This window comes from Balaenoptera acutorostrata, chromosome 3 (genome assembly GCF_949987535.1).
Source record: "Balaenoptera acutorostrata chromosome 3, mBalAcu1.1, whole genome shotgun sequence".
NCBI lineage: Eukaryota > Metazoa > Chordata > Mammalia > Artiodactyla > Balaenopteridae > Balaenoptera > Balaenoptera acutorostrata.
The window spans coordinates 134610499-134626565 of NC_080066.1; the positions used below are offsets into that span (position 1 = coordinate 134610499).

The window sequence follows — 16067 nt, forward strand, 5'->3', positions numbered from 1 at the left end:
CTGTGTGTACTGACGATGGGGAGGGAGCTGCAGACAGGAAAGTACAGCCATGTGGGACAAATCATGGCTGCCTAAAGGCTTGCCCCTTCAGCAAGGAGCAGTGGCCAGGGGTATTTCTACCTAACAAAGGTCTGTGGTGTATTGGGATCCGCCATTCATTACAGGTAAGGAATAGGTCACACTACTGCAGGACTTAATTCCAGGGTAACAGAATCTATACTCAATTGTGTAGGTAACAGTGTCTAGAAACCACCGCCCCCCCCTCGGTGACACACACACACACATGGCCTTCCCCCTGCTTTGTCAGGGCACCACAAGGTGGCTTTTGGATGCAACCTAGACATTCTGCTTTTTCTTTCCTGTAATTGGAAAAGAGGGTTACCTCAGCAGGGAGCTTTCATGTAGCCTAGGGGCAGATCTCAAGCAAAGGATGAGAGAACTCCCTGATGCTCAGCGATAGGATCTTTCATCTAACTGGCTTCCCAACATAGCTAAAAATACACCCCACAAGGAGAGAGTACCCACTCAGGGTGCGCCCTCATGCAAATGAGAGTGGGCCCTCCCTGAGGGTAAGTGATTAGAATGCTTTTTGCTGCTGAAAACTGAAAAGGACAAAAAGACAGTGAAGGTGAAAAAATTTAGGAGCTGGCCGTTTGAGTAGCTAAATGGCTAAATTTGAGAAATAAGGAAGATGTTTCCTCTGGCCAATTCTCCTTGTGAGATTCTTGAATATAGGAAGGCAAAAATAGCTCCTTTCACAACTGTAAACAAACTGTGACTACTACATAGTCAATCACAAGAAGTATATGGTAAAGTCTAAATACTATGTAAGTACTGTTGATTTGTATTCATTCAATAGATACCCACGACACACAAACCACGGACAGTAGTCTGTGATATAGGCAGAATGGGTCTTTAACGGACGTTTAATAAATGGTGATAAACTATATTCAATAAAAGATCCTTCAATTTAATTTGATTTCTTACAAAATACACAGACCCTCTAACTTAGTCTTCCCTTTGAAAGCAAGGGTTCATCATTTGAAATAATGCCCTCTGCCCCTACAAACAAACCATTTTAGTATCAGACCAAGTTTTAGAAATTTTTATAATCTCATTATATTTTCCCTCCCCGCTTCCTACTTTTGCCAAGTGATCCGCTTACTTTGCCTCTTGCTTTTTCCAGATAAAGTAAACAACTGAATCTGTGTGGTTCACACAGATGCCACAATTGAGCCAGGCAGGTAACAGTAACTCCAAAAGGGAAAGGAGGCGAGTAAACAATGAAAAGCTAGAAGTCCTTTCATGTTAACATTTTATTTAAACCAGTACAAGCACCATGCTTAACAGAAGACTGTCCAAAATAAACATGCAATACGAACTCGCACAGACTGAAACCACAGCTTCAGAAGTTGTGCCAGCTGTTGATTTTGTTAAACGATGACAGGAAACTGTTAAAATTCACAAGACTAAACCATTAATGTTTCAAGCCTCCTGAATGAGATTACATTGGACCACCTAAATCAGTGGGAACTACCCTGGCATGTTAGTGATCTCAAACAATATTCAAGTAATTACACATGTATGAACTATACTCCAAAAAGCGAGAAAACAGTTTCTATCACAACCTTAATGTAGTTGTTTTAAATGTCATAGGAAGATGATCACTGATTTGAGATGTCAAATGGCATAATAAGAAACAAGTTTCTCAAGAATATTCAACTTGGGAGCACTGATGTTAAGTGGCCTAAAAGAGTTACATTTTCCCAGAAATACAAAATAAGATTCGTCCAGAAATGTTTGAGACACTTCTTCACATAAGTTGTAAAGGCTCAAATTCTGTAGATTCCAGTATTATCAGTCTATTGAACAAACAGGGAAAGCAACCGTACTAAGAATATTTGAATTGATAGATTACGAGTTACTCTCTACTTCCACCAAATATCAGCATTGCAACTCTTATGAAAATATCTTTTCATCACTAGTCCACATTATGGATTAATGACATTGCTCGTGTTTTAAGGTAGTCCAGACATTTTTAAGAACGCCTTCCTTACTATCTATATGAGTGGGGAACAAAGACAGCCAAATTTAATTTGGCAATAAACTCCTTTAACTGGAAAATTTTTAAAGTGTCAGACCAGGATACAGTTTATGGCTACGTTCGACTCCTGAAAATAGGAGACAAAAAGGGAGAGAAAAGTGCTGACGTTTTGCTACAAAGATCATTTAGTAATGACAATACAAAATTCAGCAACACCCTCTTAAACAAGAGTATGTTTAACTGCACTAGGCATTTAGTAAACTTTTTAGAAATAGACAATTTGAACATTTATTTTAGAAGTCAATTGAACAAAAACAGCCAGTCAAACAACTTTTTTCCTAACATAATTGCTTCAATACCAGAACAAAGTGAATACTATTCAAAACTCTTTGACATTTTGGAATTTCAGCACAGTAACCTGAGAACAGTTTTCTTCATATGTCATTTATGTTGCCACAAAAACCATATAAAAACATGCTGTGATTACGAGTCAGTTCTATTTTGACAACATTAGATGCTATGCAGAACTTATACAAGGCCAACAATTTCAAAACTAATGGTGACTTAGAAGACCATGAAGGAGGTTCCCAGGAAAAAAGCTGCTGCCAAAAAGGAAAGATTAAGTTTGAAGGCTGAATGGGAATGGCTGTACCAGAAATGGAATGTAAAAACTGGAATTACAAAATCTGGAGTTACTATTAGGGAGAAGGCAGAAAAAGAGATTAAATAGGAAATATACTTAGAACAATGCAAAATTTGGTTAGATGAAAGGGAAATATATATAAAAAACAGAGAACACTCTAAGACAAGGAATCTATAACTCTCCCTATAGGACCAAGGAAGTGAAAAAAATGTTCTACTGATCCCCTAACCTCATCTATTGTCTTGCAAAAATATATGTTATCGATAAGGAGTCAGACAAGCTCAAAAAAGCATGGTTTATCACAGCTCTTTGTCCCTGTTAGAGAACAGGGGAACTGAGAGTTCTGTGTATGGAGGTCAATATTATCTGACATTATGGAGGACCTTCCAATTAAATTAAAAAAACAACAACAACAAAAACACCTAAAATGTGAAAGACAAAATAAGGAACCTCACTAAAAAATACATTCTTGCAGCCCTAGATTCTCTTATTGCTGTGAGCCTGATGAAACAAAATCTCATTTCCTTCATTCAAAAACATTAGAAGAAGTGTCCAGTCACTTGGATTACATTTGCATTTCTGCAGAATTATAAGCATTATTCTCCAATATCAAAATAGCTGTTTAAAGAATTCTTAAACTTCCTGGGTGAAGTTCTCTCTCTCTGGAAATTGGAATAAAGAACCTTTCCCATTCCTTAACCAAAACAAATACCCCCTCTAGCACTTCCTCATCTCCAACTAACTTCCTATTGCTTCCTGTTTTTTAGATTAGTGAAGCCAAACAGTGTTGCAACAGAAGATTCAATATTGTGAAAATTCCAACTATCTTCACCTCTTTATTAAAGTTGGCACAGAAACCTTAAAAAAAAAATGCAAAGCACATATGAATGGGAGATACGCCAACATAAAAAAAAAAAGCCTTTGCTAGTTCTGAAATGATTAAGATATTCTTAACATAAGAATTCACTCACCAAATCTGGGTAGTCTTTAGAGTCTCAAGACCTTTTGTCAAATTAATGTCAAGATAATCTTAAACAGTTACTCATATGTTTTTAAAGTACACTATATATCAGAATCCTTGCTTTAAAAATGCCAAGGATGCCATCAAGACAGGTGTCCAGTTTAGAATATCTTCTCACATTTAGGATGTAAGATGAGATTTCTATTGATGTGTTAATGTTATTAACTATGGCCAAGGTTTTAAGATAACCATTTTTTTTTCCTATGGCACAAAACTAATCACAAATATGCCCCAAATTATAACTCTCAACTGCCATATATTCACCAATGCAAGTAGATAGTTGGAATTTTTAAAATATCAAGTTGATTTTATTACAAATTTCAGATACACATATTAGAAAATTGTTTTACTTGGACCCTTTACAAAAGTATTAATTTCACCAAATCTGGAATACTGGCAGTGTAAAAGTCTTAAACTAAATTTAAAGCTAACAAATCAAAGGCACAGTATTAACACACGTAAAATAACTAATAGTCACAGGACAACATTAAGAGGTGCTTTATAAATAAAGTGTTATTAACCTAGATTCAAAACTATCTAGAAATGACACAACCAGGAATGAGGCCTTTAATTAGTTACAATCCATCAATTTCTAAGACTAAAATGCTATTTTCCATAAGAAGAGAACCTAATAGTCATAACTTTATTATAAAATCTAACTTCCAGACCTTAAGAACAAGCGATTGATGAAAAGTTTCTGGACTTGATTAAAAGGATATAGAAAATTAAGAAGGCATGGAATTGATGAAAAAAATGCTTGTAATGCAGATTATACTATAGTAAGTTATTATTCATGGCTCAAAATTGGGTCACTCAAGTCTTCTATCCCAAATTGATTTCAAAGATTTGACAAGTGATAATATGCTATTTTCATATATAAACTAATATCCAGTATTTGTCAAAAGGAGGCAACTGTTGTCTATCACAATCTAATACCCACTTTCCAATGGTGTCTGTAAATAGTAACAAATTCTGAACCGTAAGTTATAGAAATTAGTCACAAGAGTGCAAAAAGTCCCTGGAGAGAAAGTAGTCCACCTAACAATTACAAATATAAGGAAACACTTTACAAAGTTTCATTACTATGAAGATGATTTCCCCTTTGTTCAAACTTTGAACAAATGAAGAATTTTTCTTTACTGCAGGTAACAAACTGTAAATAACAGTGCATTTTTAGGCATAAATAAGTATTTATGTCTGGTTCCAGTATGGTCAGGTTAATACATAAATACTTTAGAAACACAGAAGTTCACATTAGTGGAAAAATCCAAGTTTCTCACGTAACCATTCTTCAGTTAGGTCTTCGGTATTTCTTATTTCAAATACCTTAAGAAAAAAATCAAATATTTTGTATATTTGAGTATTAAATACCAAATTCTCCTTCCTTTCATGTTGGTCATGACTTAATCTGTGTAAATTAGATACACCTTTACGTTTCTTTAAGTGCTAGGGCCTCAGTTACCAAAGTCTAGCAATCAAGACAGCATAAAATCAAAACTCTTAAAAGCACAAATCTACAAATGTTCTAAAAGAGTAGTTTTGTAAATATTACCCACTAAAAGAGAGAGCCAAGTATACACACTTAAAATCAATCCAGTTAGGAACTGGAAGGACCTGTGCTGATCCTCCACAGGTGGAGGAAATACCAGCTGTTTTTATAAGGACAGATTAGTGGTCCACAGCCACAAATCTCTAGCCAGAATCTGAACACACACAGGCCCAAAGTATAACGGCTATAAAAAGACAATGTAACACAGCAGAAAGGATGGGATTTGAGGCCAGATGAAAGTTTGAATCCTAGCCCTGAAATGTACTAATATACAACCCTAGGCAAGTCATTCATCCTCTGAACCTCAGTTTTCCCAGCTAAGAACAGGAGTTTCACCATCAACTTACAGAGTTGTGGTGAGGATTCAATCAGATTATTTGTAAAAGTAACTTGTAAATTGTAATGCCTTAATGCCAGCACTTTAGGGCGTGCCTAGGATTAGAACAGACATGAGCCTGTTAACAGAGCTCCTTCCCAACCACCCAATCCCCTTAGAGCAACTCCAGCATGTTCCCGTGGTACACATGAGGGTAAGTAGTGTCTATAAGTGGGTGGTATCAATGACAATCATGTGGGCTAAAGGGAAAAAGCAGAGGGCACTTAAAAACATCACCTGGGTTGATAATTAAGCACCCAAGGGGAAAACCCTGATGCTCTCCTTAAAATAAAACCTGAAAGGAAATATTATTTAATACCATTCCAGTGATGTAAAATTCTATTTCAAAACATTAAATGTATATACTTTTTCAACTCAAACTAATACATGGAAGTTAAATAAAGTTGGAAAGCAAGTACCACTCTTACCTTTAACCTTCAAAAATGCCATAAAACAATGGGAACATGTTAAATCTTGAAGCAGGTGTCTCATATGAAACAGAATGTTCTAACTTAATAAAGCTAATACATATTCTTAAAAATTTAATTTTAGATTTGGAAACAATAGTTAACTGCACAGTATGGAATTCCTGCACAGAATTTGGTTCATTTAGTCTATGGTAAAGGGCTCAGAGAAGCTTCAAATGCTGCATTTATCTACTAGAAACTACATTATGGAAGATGAAAAATTCTCAATAGATTGAGTAGTTTTCTAAAGCTGCCTATATTTTGAATATGAGTTCTTGTAATCAACTTATAATTTTCATTCCAAAAACACACTTTTGGTTAAAGACTTCTATCATTCTATTTCCAACTAATAAAAAGCTCTAGTTTACTGCTCTGTTCTAAATAACTTTCATCTACATAAAGAAATACTTAACTCTTCAGATTACTTGGATATTGCTCTATTTACAAAGGGAAAAAACTGTCTCAACAAGCTCATCAAATATAAATACCACCTTGGTGAGTTCAGCTGTTTGGACTAGCTTATTCTTACTCCCAGCATACATCATCTGTTGTTCAGGCTTACATCCTGGAAGAGAGAGACCAGAGTAGAAATGAGACTTAAATTTTGAAAAAGTGATGAGTTTTCATTATTTACTTTATAAAAATGACACATTTAGGATCTCCTATGCTATCAAGTTTACAAAAGCTTCCGTCTAAATGTGTGAAGGCTGTATTTTGAGTCTTACACTGCATACTGCCTGCACAAAGAGAAACAGCTATATTACTAATGAACAAGGCTTTAGGTCAGCAAAAATAAATGAGGCTAGATCTCTACAGATCTTGACTTTAAGAGCCTTGCAAATACTTTAAAACTTTTCAGCACTTAGTTTTGACGGTAAATATCAAGATCAATTTTACAGAGGCCTAATATATATAGGTTTTGGGATGTTGTTGGGTCAGTACTGTCAGGAGATTGACTCTGAAAAAAGGTTATGCTGTTTACATATTAATTAAAAAATAGACTGCAGTATATTTTAAGTGCTACATAAATGATACAAATAATAAAGTTCAGGGAGGAGTTCAGTGAGCAGAAACTTTATTGTGGGCTTGAATGGTGGTGGCAGTGGGAGTTCTGGTGATAATGGATACTTTAAATACCAATAAGCCATTTTAATATCCAATGTAGGGCTTCCCTGGTGGCGCAGTGGTTGAGAATCTGCCTGCCAATGCAGGGGACGCGGGTTCGAGCCCTGGTCTGGGAGGATCCCACATGCCGCGGAGCGGCTGGGCCCGTGAGCCACAGCTACTGAGCCTGCGCGTCTGGAGCCTGTGCTCCGCAACAAGAGGGGCCGCGATAGTGAGAGGCCCGCGCACCGCGATGAAGAGTGGCCCCCACTCGCCGCAACTAGAGAAAGCCCTTGCACAGAAACGAAGACCCAACACAGCCATAAATGAATGAATAAATAAATAAATGAATAAATTTTAAAAAAATTAAAAAAAAAAAATCCAATGTAAGCTACTCTGGGACTATTCTCAAGATTATAGGCACATCATTCGTAACTACTATTTTAAAGATAAACACCAAATATATATCATAATCATACACATAGTTCACATACTTATAAATAAAATTAAAATACAGAAGAAAATGTACTTTTGATATTTTAAAATGTCATTACATTTCTACTTCCTTAAAACGTCTGTACAATTTGACCTAACAACACTTCTAGGAATCTATCCTAAGAAAAGCAAGTTCTAAGAGATGATGCTTTACAGTTAACTTCTTTTTAGGGATGCATTTATGTGTGTATGTGCGTGCGCATATACTGCAATTTAGGTTATTCAACACTTTTCCTCCTTAAAACGAGGATAAAATGTTTAGTATAAAAATGGTTTAATTTGATCAGAACCAAATATGCACTATTTAAAGAAATTCACTTACCAACAGGACTGGAGAAAATAAAGCACAGAGGGTATGAAACTCTTCCATCATCATGTTGATACTTATAGCTATATACAATGAAGGTTTTTCTCAAGTTAAGGAAACTAAAATTACTGCTCTGTTTGAGACAAGTACTTATCAACAAATTTCTGAAAGAAAACACGCACCAGGGGAGCTAGTGGGTGGCAAATTTCTATCCTATCCATTTAGGCCACACCTTCATTATTCATTATCTTTCCACAAAATTATAAATGGGCCCCCCAAAAAAGTTATAGCATCTTATACTCTCTCACAAATAAATTTATTAAAAGTATAGATTTAATATGGATTTTTTCCTTCTCAATTTTTATTATAAACATGTAATAATAAAAGGAACTTTTTAAAAATAATATTAATTTTTTGGTTCTTTTCCAATATGAGCATATATTTTATTGAATAATTTGGTCATGGTCATGGTGTAGAAGAAAATTTTGTAAAATATGTCTTTTAAAAGTTGAACAAATGAACTTCATAAATAAAATTGTGACCACTTAAAACAACAAATCTTTCTAAAGCACTATGAGAAAAGGATATCGAGGTTGTCGTTCAGGTAGTTCATCTTTAAGTTCATCTGGTGAAATGCCCTGGAACCATAAAGAAAACAACTTTTAAACATTTTCTTACCCATAAATTCTTAAGAGATATACCAAGCACCTATTCTACTAATAGGTATAAATTCATAACCTTATACCATAAGATTTTATTTTACTAAATTGTACATAAGCTGAGGTTATTAAAACCTCAGTGCGATGAAAGCCTACTCCAGCCCACTCAGTTTAGCTCTGTGTATTAACTAAACATGGGGCTGAGAGGCAGAGTAGTCTATGCTCACGTTCCAATTGTCAGGAAATACTGAGTGAGATAAGCCAACTCCTCAGAGCAACAATATCTGATTTAGGGGAAAAAAGTTAATTTCTTTTCACTCTAAATAAGTTACTTAACTTGACAAACTAAATATTTAGGTTAAAGGGCTTTAGTTTTTAATTACTGGCCAACCAATTTAGAAGCAAGTTATAAAGTTGATTCAGTTTTTACCAGACATACAGCCCTAACTTCTACTACTTATTACCCTGGATTTCATTAATGTTTTATGAAAGGTGATTATATTAGCAAGACAATGCACTACACAATAATTAGCATATGCTTTTCATGCATAATGATCATGTCTAAAGGTTTAGAACTCGCTTTAGAAGTAACTGTAACTAATATAACATCTTTTGGGCAATAATAATTGCTTAATGATAAAACTATATTTAGCTGATCCAACAAACCTCAAGCTCTTCATCCAGCACCACCAGGCGTTTATCCTTATCAATTTTCACTAAAATAAAAATATAATATGAGTAAACTGTGATTCTAATGTGACTTGATCTACCCAACCTGCAGAGTCCTAGCCCTTTTTCTGGCATCCAAAATTAAAACAGGAAGAAACACAAGCATAAAACACAAGCTTGACTCTACAAGCAGTCAGCATTTAAAAGCTTTTACCCAGAATTCCCAGCACCTAATTTGCTAATTTAGAACTTTATGGCAACTCCTTACATTTACTGTGTATGTGAAGAACTTCATAACTCAAATGCACTTCCTAGATGAAAAGAAAAGGTCTGAAAAGGTCACTGTGACTGACATTGGTTTATTGCACGTAGTTAGAATTGCAAGCAAAACGTGGACCAAGGGTCAGGACAGAACAACCGCCAGATTCCCAGCTTCTCCAGAGTCAGGATTTCATGGTGCAGTATGAGTATTCTGAGAAAGTGAATTACCAAATAGTAGTGATATCTCTATTAAAATACATGCAACAGAGCCCAAAGCCAAACTGAAATATGTTTAGATAATCTATGCCTGTATTCTTTTCCATTACTCTGAAAAGTTATCCAATTTTTAATTTTGCACTAATTTCAAAGTAAATCCTGTGAGACACAATATGATCTCAAATAGCTTTACTCTTTGTGGCAAAATGGCACTGACACACATTGTCACTTTTAAGAACTGTATGCCTACGTTGTAGTATTTGTTTGTAAAAGAACCATAATTCAACAAGCTGTTACCACCTCATTAATTCACATCTGCCAGATGCATCTCTGTTAACAGTATACAGAGTTTTACATTCTCACCCCCTCATCCTTCCTTTATCTTTCTAAATCACTATCCACATATTAAATATTATCTAAGAATATAAAAGAAATCTGCATAACATCACATACAGTTCACAGTGGAAGAGGCAATATACAAATCATTCTTTCTACTGTCAAAAGTCAGTGACAATTAAAAGTACTCTCCATGAAACTAGAGCTCAAGTCTAGAATTGAATTAAGACTTCAAATCACTTTGAACACAATGCTGAACTGTAACACTTTAGGTGTAGGCAAAGGTGTCTGTTTGAGGATGAATGGCCAGGCTATTTTTAGTCCCCTGAGAAGTTAAAGGATGGAGTTGGATGGGTCACTACAAATGACCAAGTGGGGGGGAATTAAAAAGTGGGGGGGGGGATTAAAACTGGAGGAGGTAACTTTCTAAAGGTTCAGGTTATTCGATGTAGCTATAGGATAAAGCCAAACTCCAAACTAAGACTATGTAATGGAGACAATCGCTTTTAGCTTACTTATAATGGCAGCATTGTTCGTCTCTTTGCGAAAACGAAACTTTCTCAGCTTTTCCACTAAATCTTCAGCAACATCACAAACTACCAAAGACTCACTCTAGAAAAGAAAAAAATCATGTTATCAAATGCCATGACTTCAATATACATATGTACATGTTAAAGTTATAAAACCTAATACTTTTAAGAAGGTATACTGACACCTACAAATGTCATAATTATGTGAAAGTATTAATGTGAAACACATGAACACTTAAACAGCTTTTAAATCTACCAAGCTTTGTATCTACATTATTAAATTATACACATTTGTTCATCTTACATGTAGGGTACACTTTCTCTTTGGCTACTAAATATCTCAAAGGACTAGACACATAATAATGTGGAATTTCATCAGAACTGTAGAGGAAGGGAAGAATAAGGGAAAAGTCAAGGATCATTGCTGTTAGAAAGTATAATATTTTTGCACTATGCAGCAAGAACAGGAAAATCATCTTATTACACTTAGAGTTGATAAGGCCTTAGTTCATTTTTGAGTCTCACAACTATGAAAAAATAAAAAGAAGCAAAAGTATGAAAAACCATAAAAGACCGATTACATTTTATATCTTAATTAAATGACTACAGGGATCAAAAAAAAAGGAGCTATTAAGAATTATGAAAGCAAAACCAGATGAAACAAATATAAACACTCAAAGAACCTTTTATAAATTATGAAAAAATATTAGAAACTCTTCTCCAGAAATCTGGCAAGGAAATTATCAAAAGCACTCTTCTTTTAGTGGTACAAACGCACTATTGATTGCAAGCATGTGGATGGAAATCTTTTTCTTTAATGTGTAAACTTTGAACACATACAAAAGTAGAGAATAGTATAGTGAAATCCTATGCGCTTAACACTCAGCTTCAACCATTATCAACACATAGATAATCTTATTTCATCCAAAACCCTCAATACTGCCCCCATGGACCATCATATAGGAAAGGCCCAAAATCATTTTAACTATAAATATTTTAATATGTATTAATAAAATGACAGTATGTGCCATTAAAAACATAAGGACAATAACATTATCTCACCTAAAAAAAAGCTAATAATAATTCCAGTGAATTATTCAAGTAGAGTTCAAAGTTCAAATTTCCCTATTGTTTTAATTTTTTTTTTCTTTTTTAACAGTGAGTTTGATTGAATCAGGTTCCAAACAAGGTCCACATTCTTTGGTCTCTTCATATATGGGTCTCCCCCCACCACCCACTTCTTCAGAAAATTAAAAGAGTTTTGAGACCAATGCCAAATACGTGTCTCATTACAATCCGAAAGAATTAATAAGGCTTCAAATTTTAAGTTAAAAGGAAAATTTAATAAAAGCCTGCTTTTTCATACTGTGTTGGTTAAATAAGAGCATATGTTACAACAGTAAATAGCTATCAATTTTAAGTTGTCCTTTAAATTCATAACACTGGTAACATATAAGTTATGATATACCATAGGATGTGCTATTTATACAATTAAAGTACATCCCACCAATACATATTATCCAATAAATTAGGCTCCTGTAGGAGTCATGTATGTCCATCCTTTTACTTCTCTTTAGAGAAAGAAATGCTAAGTCATATGGAGCTTCCTGAAAGCAGTATTCAAGCCTAGTCTATTTTTTCATATCTTTCAAGAAAGAGATATAAATCAGAAAACTAGAATTTCCAATCTTTCATCAACCAAAGACAGAACCCATTAGTAGAAACTAATAAATACTTTAGATTTTTGTAGGCAAAGAACAATTTGTCACGAGTCTTATCTTACAGTTCTGATACCCAGAGCTGCTTGTGCAATCCTGACACTCTAAGAATAGTAAACCAAGTGAAAAACATGCTGTGATTTAATCTATATTGCTTTTTTTTTTTCATTTTCACCCCTCCCAATACCTTAATAAGGCCAAAAATTCCTTCCTACAAGAAAAAGGACCACGGCTCAGCCAACTCTAATGCTTCCAGTCAATAGAAGCATTTAAAAATCAGTATAACACCCTGAAAACAACACTATATGGTAAATATTAACATACAAAGTGGAGAGTTGAACTCAAGTGGTCATTTATTGGATAATCCACACAATGAACATTTAATGAGTGTCAGCACGTGCTAAGTGCTAGGGATACAACGATATAAAATAAATAGATTAAAACTATGGGCCTCTCAAGGAGCTTATAAAGTCTATTAAAAAACAGATGTACATCAAAATCATCAGGTAAAAAAATATACACTTGTTGGTACCTAGGATAAGAGCTAGAAAGGACAGAAACTTGATGCTATGAGAACTTATGACTAATGGACAACAGCATGGTTACAGGAGACTTGCCTGAAAAAGGCATCTAAAGGACCAAAACTGCCTATGTAAAGACCCTTTGATTAAAGTGAGCACAGCACATCTAAGATAACGAAAGGCCAGTGTGACTCAAGCACAGAGAACGAGCTGTAACACATACAAGAGGAGGCTGGCAGGGGCTGGACCACATAGGGCCCAGTGGGTCATACTTAGTATTTTGGTCTCTATCCTATGAGCAAAGGGAAGCCACTAAGGTGTTTTAAGTAGGTGGTGACAGGGAAAGTAATCAGATTGCATGCAGGAAACAGGCAGAGCACCTGGATGAATAGACCAAGACTAGTTAACTGACAAGGCTAGTCCAGGTGAGAGATGAAAAGTAGCTTAGACAGACTGATGAGGATAAAGAGAAGTAGGTGAATTCTGTTAATAATTGTTAACGTGTATTAAACGCTATGAGAAAACACTGTGCTATGTACTTTACATGGATCTCTCTTCATCCTCAAAACAATCCCATTAGATGGGTATTATATTATGCCCAATTTGCAAGAAACTAAGATTTAGAGAGGTTAAGTATATTCCCCAAAGTTACGCAACTAGGGCAGCCAGGATTCAAGCCAGACAGCCTGACTTTAGCACACACTTAACCACCACAAAGGAGCTGGTGACAGACAATACTGGGAGGGGTTGATCAGTAAAAAAGGTGACTCCTAAGCTTTTTGGCTTGTGTAAGACTTAAACAGTGCTACCTTTCACTAAGTTAAGGAACACTGAGGAACTCCAGGTTTGAGGGGAAAGAGATGAGTTCTATTTTGGACAAACTGAGGGGGCTTTGAGGCACTCAAGTGGGGAAAAGCTTCCCAGGGGATGTTAACTAAATAGTAGGATATAAATATCTGTACTGGATCTCAGAAGCAAGGTCTGCACTACAAATTCACAAGTCATCTACATATAGGAAAGTGATAATTGAAGCTCTGAGTGTAGGTAAGAAACGAAGGAGAAAAAAATACAGCATGTTAAATGAAGCATTAGGATGGAGCCTAGGACTCCTACTTGTGATGTACAGGGAAGGAGAAATGCATGGGACACAGACAGACCAACAACAGGAGACGACGTAGGAGAAAAACCAGTTCTGTATCCTAGAAGCCAAGAGGGAAACACGAGGGAAGAAAATGCTTCAAAGAGAGGAGCCTGATCAACACCCAGAATGCAGATGAAAGGTCAGGAAACACGAGAATTGAAGAGTGAGTCCCTTCCATTTAGTGACCAAGACAAGATCTATTCGATGGAAGTGGGTTGAGCAATGAGTGGGAGGTCAGAGACTAGAACAGTGGTTGTTTTGTGTTTTGCTTGTAATTAAAGACACGAGAAGCATATTTAAAAACCCGATGGGAAAGATCCAGGAGACCCTCGTTGGGCAATTAATTTAATTCTCCACTTTATTTTTGAGCGCGGGGTGGAACCCATACGAGACGGAAGCCAGAACCCCCAGACCACGCAAAACTAAGCTTTTGACAGTTACTTTAAGGCCAAGGGCCAAAGCACTGGGTCAAAAGATTTCCAACTGCCATAACTCAAAGAAAGCAAGGATAAGGGGAAATCCTTAGAGGCAGGCCAGGGGAAGGAGAAAAAAGAAACTAAGGCGAGGCCGAGAGAATGGAGTCAGAATTCGAGCCCTCCCCCGCAAAGGCGGCCAGGCCGAAAGTGCTCGGCGTCCGCCGGCCCTTTGGGCCTGGCCCGGGCCCTTGGGGAAAAAGCCGGCGTTTGGGGGAGCCCTCGGCTGGGCCAGACCCCCGGCCCCTCCGACCCTTCAGCGCAGCAGCAGCTAGAGCCCTCCATCCAGAAGGACCCGGTGAGAATCACCCACCCCCGCTGGCCGCACCCTAGTCGCCAAGCCCGCTGGGCGGTTCGACCCCGGGCCCGGCAGGAGGATGCTGCCCTTAGGCGAGGCGGCAGCGTCCGCGGACAGAGGCCAAAACTCAGACTGTGGGTACCCACTAGCAGCCGGGCCGGAAGCGGCCGCCGACCCACCCCAGGAGCTGCCCGCCGAGACCGGTTCTGGCAAACAGGAAAGCCCAGCGGGCTGGCCCAGCCCTCCGGCCGGCCCCCACCCTCCCCGGCAGCAACTCACCATTTTCCTTCCGGCCGTCAGCAGCTTTTCGCCTTCCCTCGGGTCCCTTTAAGAATGGCGCGACGGCCGCCTCCCTTCCTGCCCGGCGCCTGGCAGAGCCGCCCCAACCAAGCTACGCGGCAGCGGCAGACCGGCACGTGACGGCGGACGGCGGGCTGCGCGGCTCAAAATTAGCCGAAACGCGAACGCCCGCTTGCTGTTCAACTACTGTAGGGGAGGATGCCCTGTTTGATTGGGAGTGGGCGACCGTGCCAAAATACACTTAAAGCCAGTTTTTGCTTCCTTTTAACTTTCCTCAAGCTCTGAGATCAATTTCCTGGTGACATGATTAAGTCAACGATTTCAGTGGTAAATGTGTGCGTTAACCCTGGCTTCCCTCCCACCCTCTCCGGAACCCTACCCCCGACTCCCACCAGCTTCTGGGATTTGGTTAATACATTTCTTTTCTCAATGGTGTTTATTTATTGAAGTATGATTGAATGATGATTGATGTCTAGATGAGTGCTCTCATGAGCCGTTGTCTAATCGCGCATTAAGAAGTTTCTGTAGGAGGTGCCGACTTATTGGAGCAAGTTTACTTTTGAATATGGTGGGGAAAGTAGTTTAGAAGAAGTAAGGTTCGAACTCAGAATTCATACAGGTGCCTTCAATGAAAGAAGCTGCGTGAGGCAAGATCTCACGGTGTTTACAGCTTATCCCCCAACTGCTAGCATGATGCCCCGTCCATAGTAGATGCTCAATTCATATTTGCCGAAAGAGTGAAAGAAGCAAAGAAAAAGAAAATTCCAGAACATGCTCCCACTTCCATCCTTCTTCATTAGTATTAGACTGAATTATTAGAGTTTTTAAAGTTTGTGTTTAATATTAAATTTAATGAATTGTTAGCATGTTAATAAGTAGCATTAAATCAGAGTTCAAAATATATAAATTAATTTGATACAATACCTATGGTTTCTCATA

The 16067-nt window shown here is 37.3% G+C and overlaps 1 protein-coding gene across 2 annotated transcripts; it reads right to left on the reverse strand.

Annotated features, from left to right (window-relative positions):
* Positions 1-1298: 1298 nt before the first annotated feature.
* On the reverse strand, positions 1299-15243 carry GMFB (glia maturation factor beta). 2 transcript variants are annotated; one of them, XM_007192883.2, is made up of 7 exons: positions 15108-15243; positions 10663-10759; positions 9332-9381; positions 8595-8644; positions 8022-8104; positions 6592-6665; positions 1299-5034 (listed from the first exon to the last, which is right to left on the reverse strand). In XM_007192883.2, the coding sequence occupies exons 1-7, from the start codon at positions 15108-15110 to the stop codon at positions 4963-4965; spliced, it is 429 nt and encodes a 142-aa protein (XP_007192945.1). In that variant the 5' UTR covers positions 15111-15243; the 3' UTR covers positions 1299-4962. The 2 variants fall into 2 exon arrangements, with proteins under 2 accessions (XP_007192945.1, XP_057400416.1); XM_057544433.1 differs by lacking the exon at positions 1299-5034 and having other exon boundaries at positions 6611-6665; positions 8022-8105; positions 8594-8644.
* Positions 15244-16067: the final 824 nt, after the last annotated feature.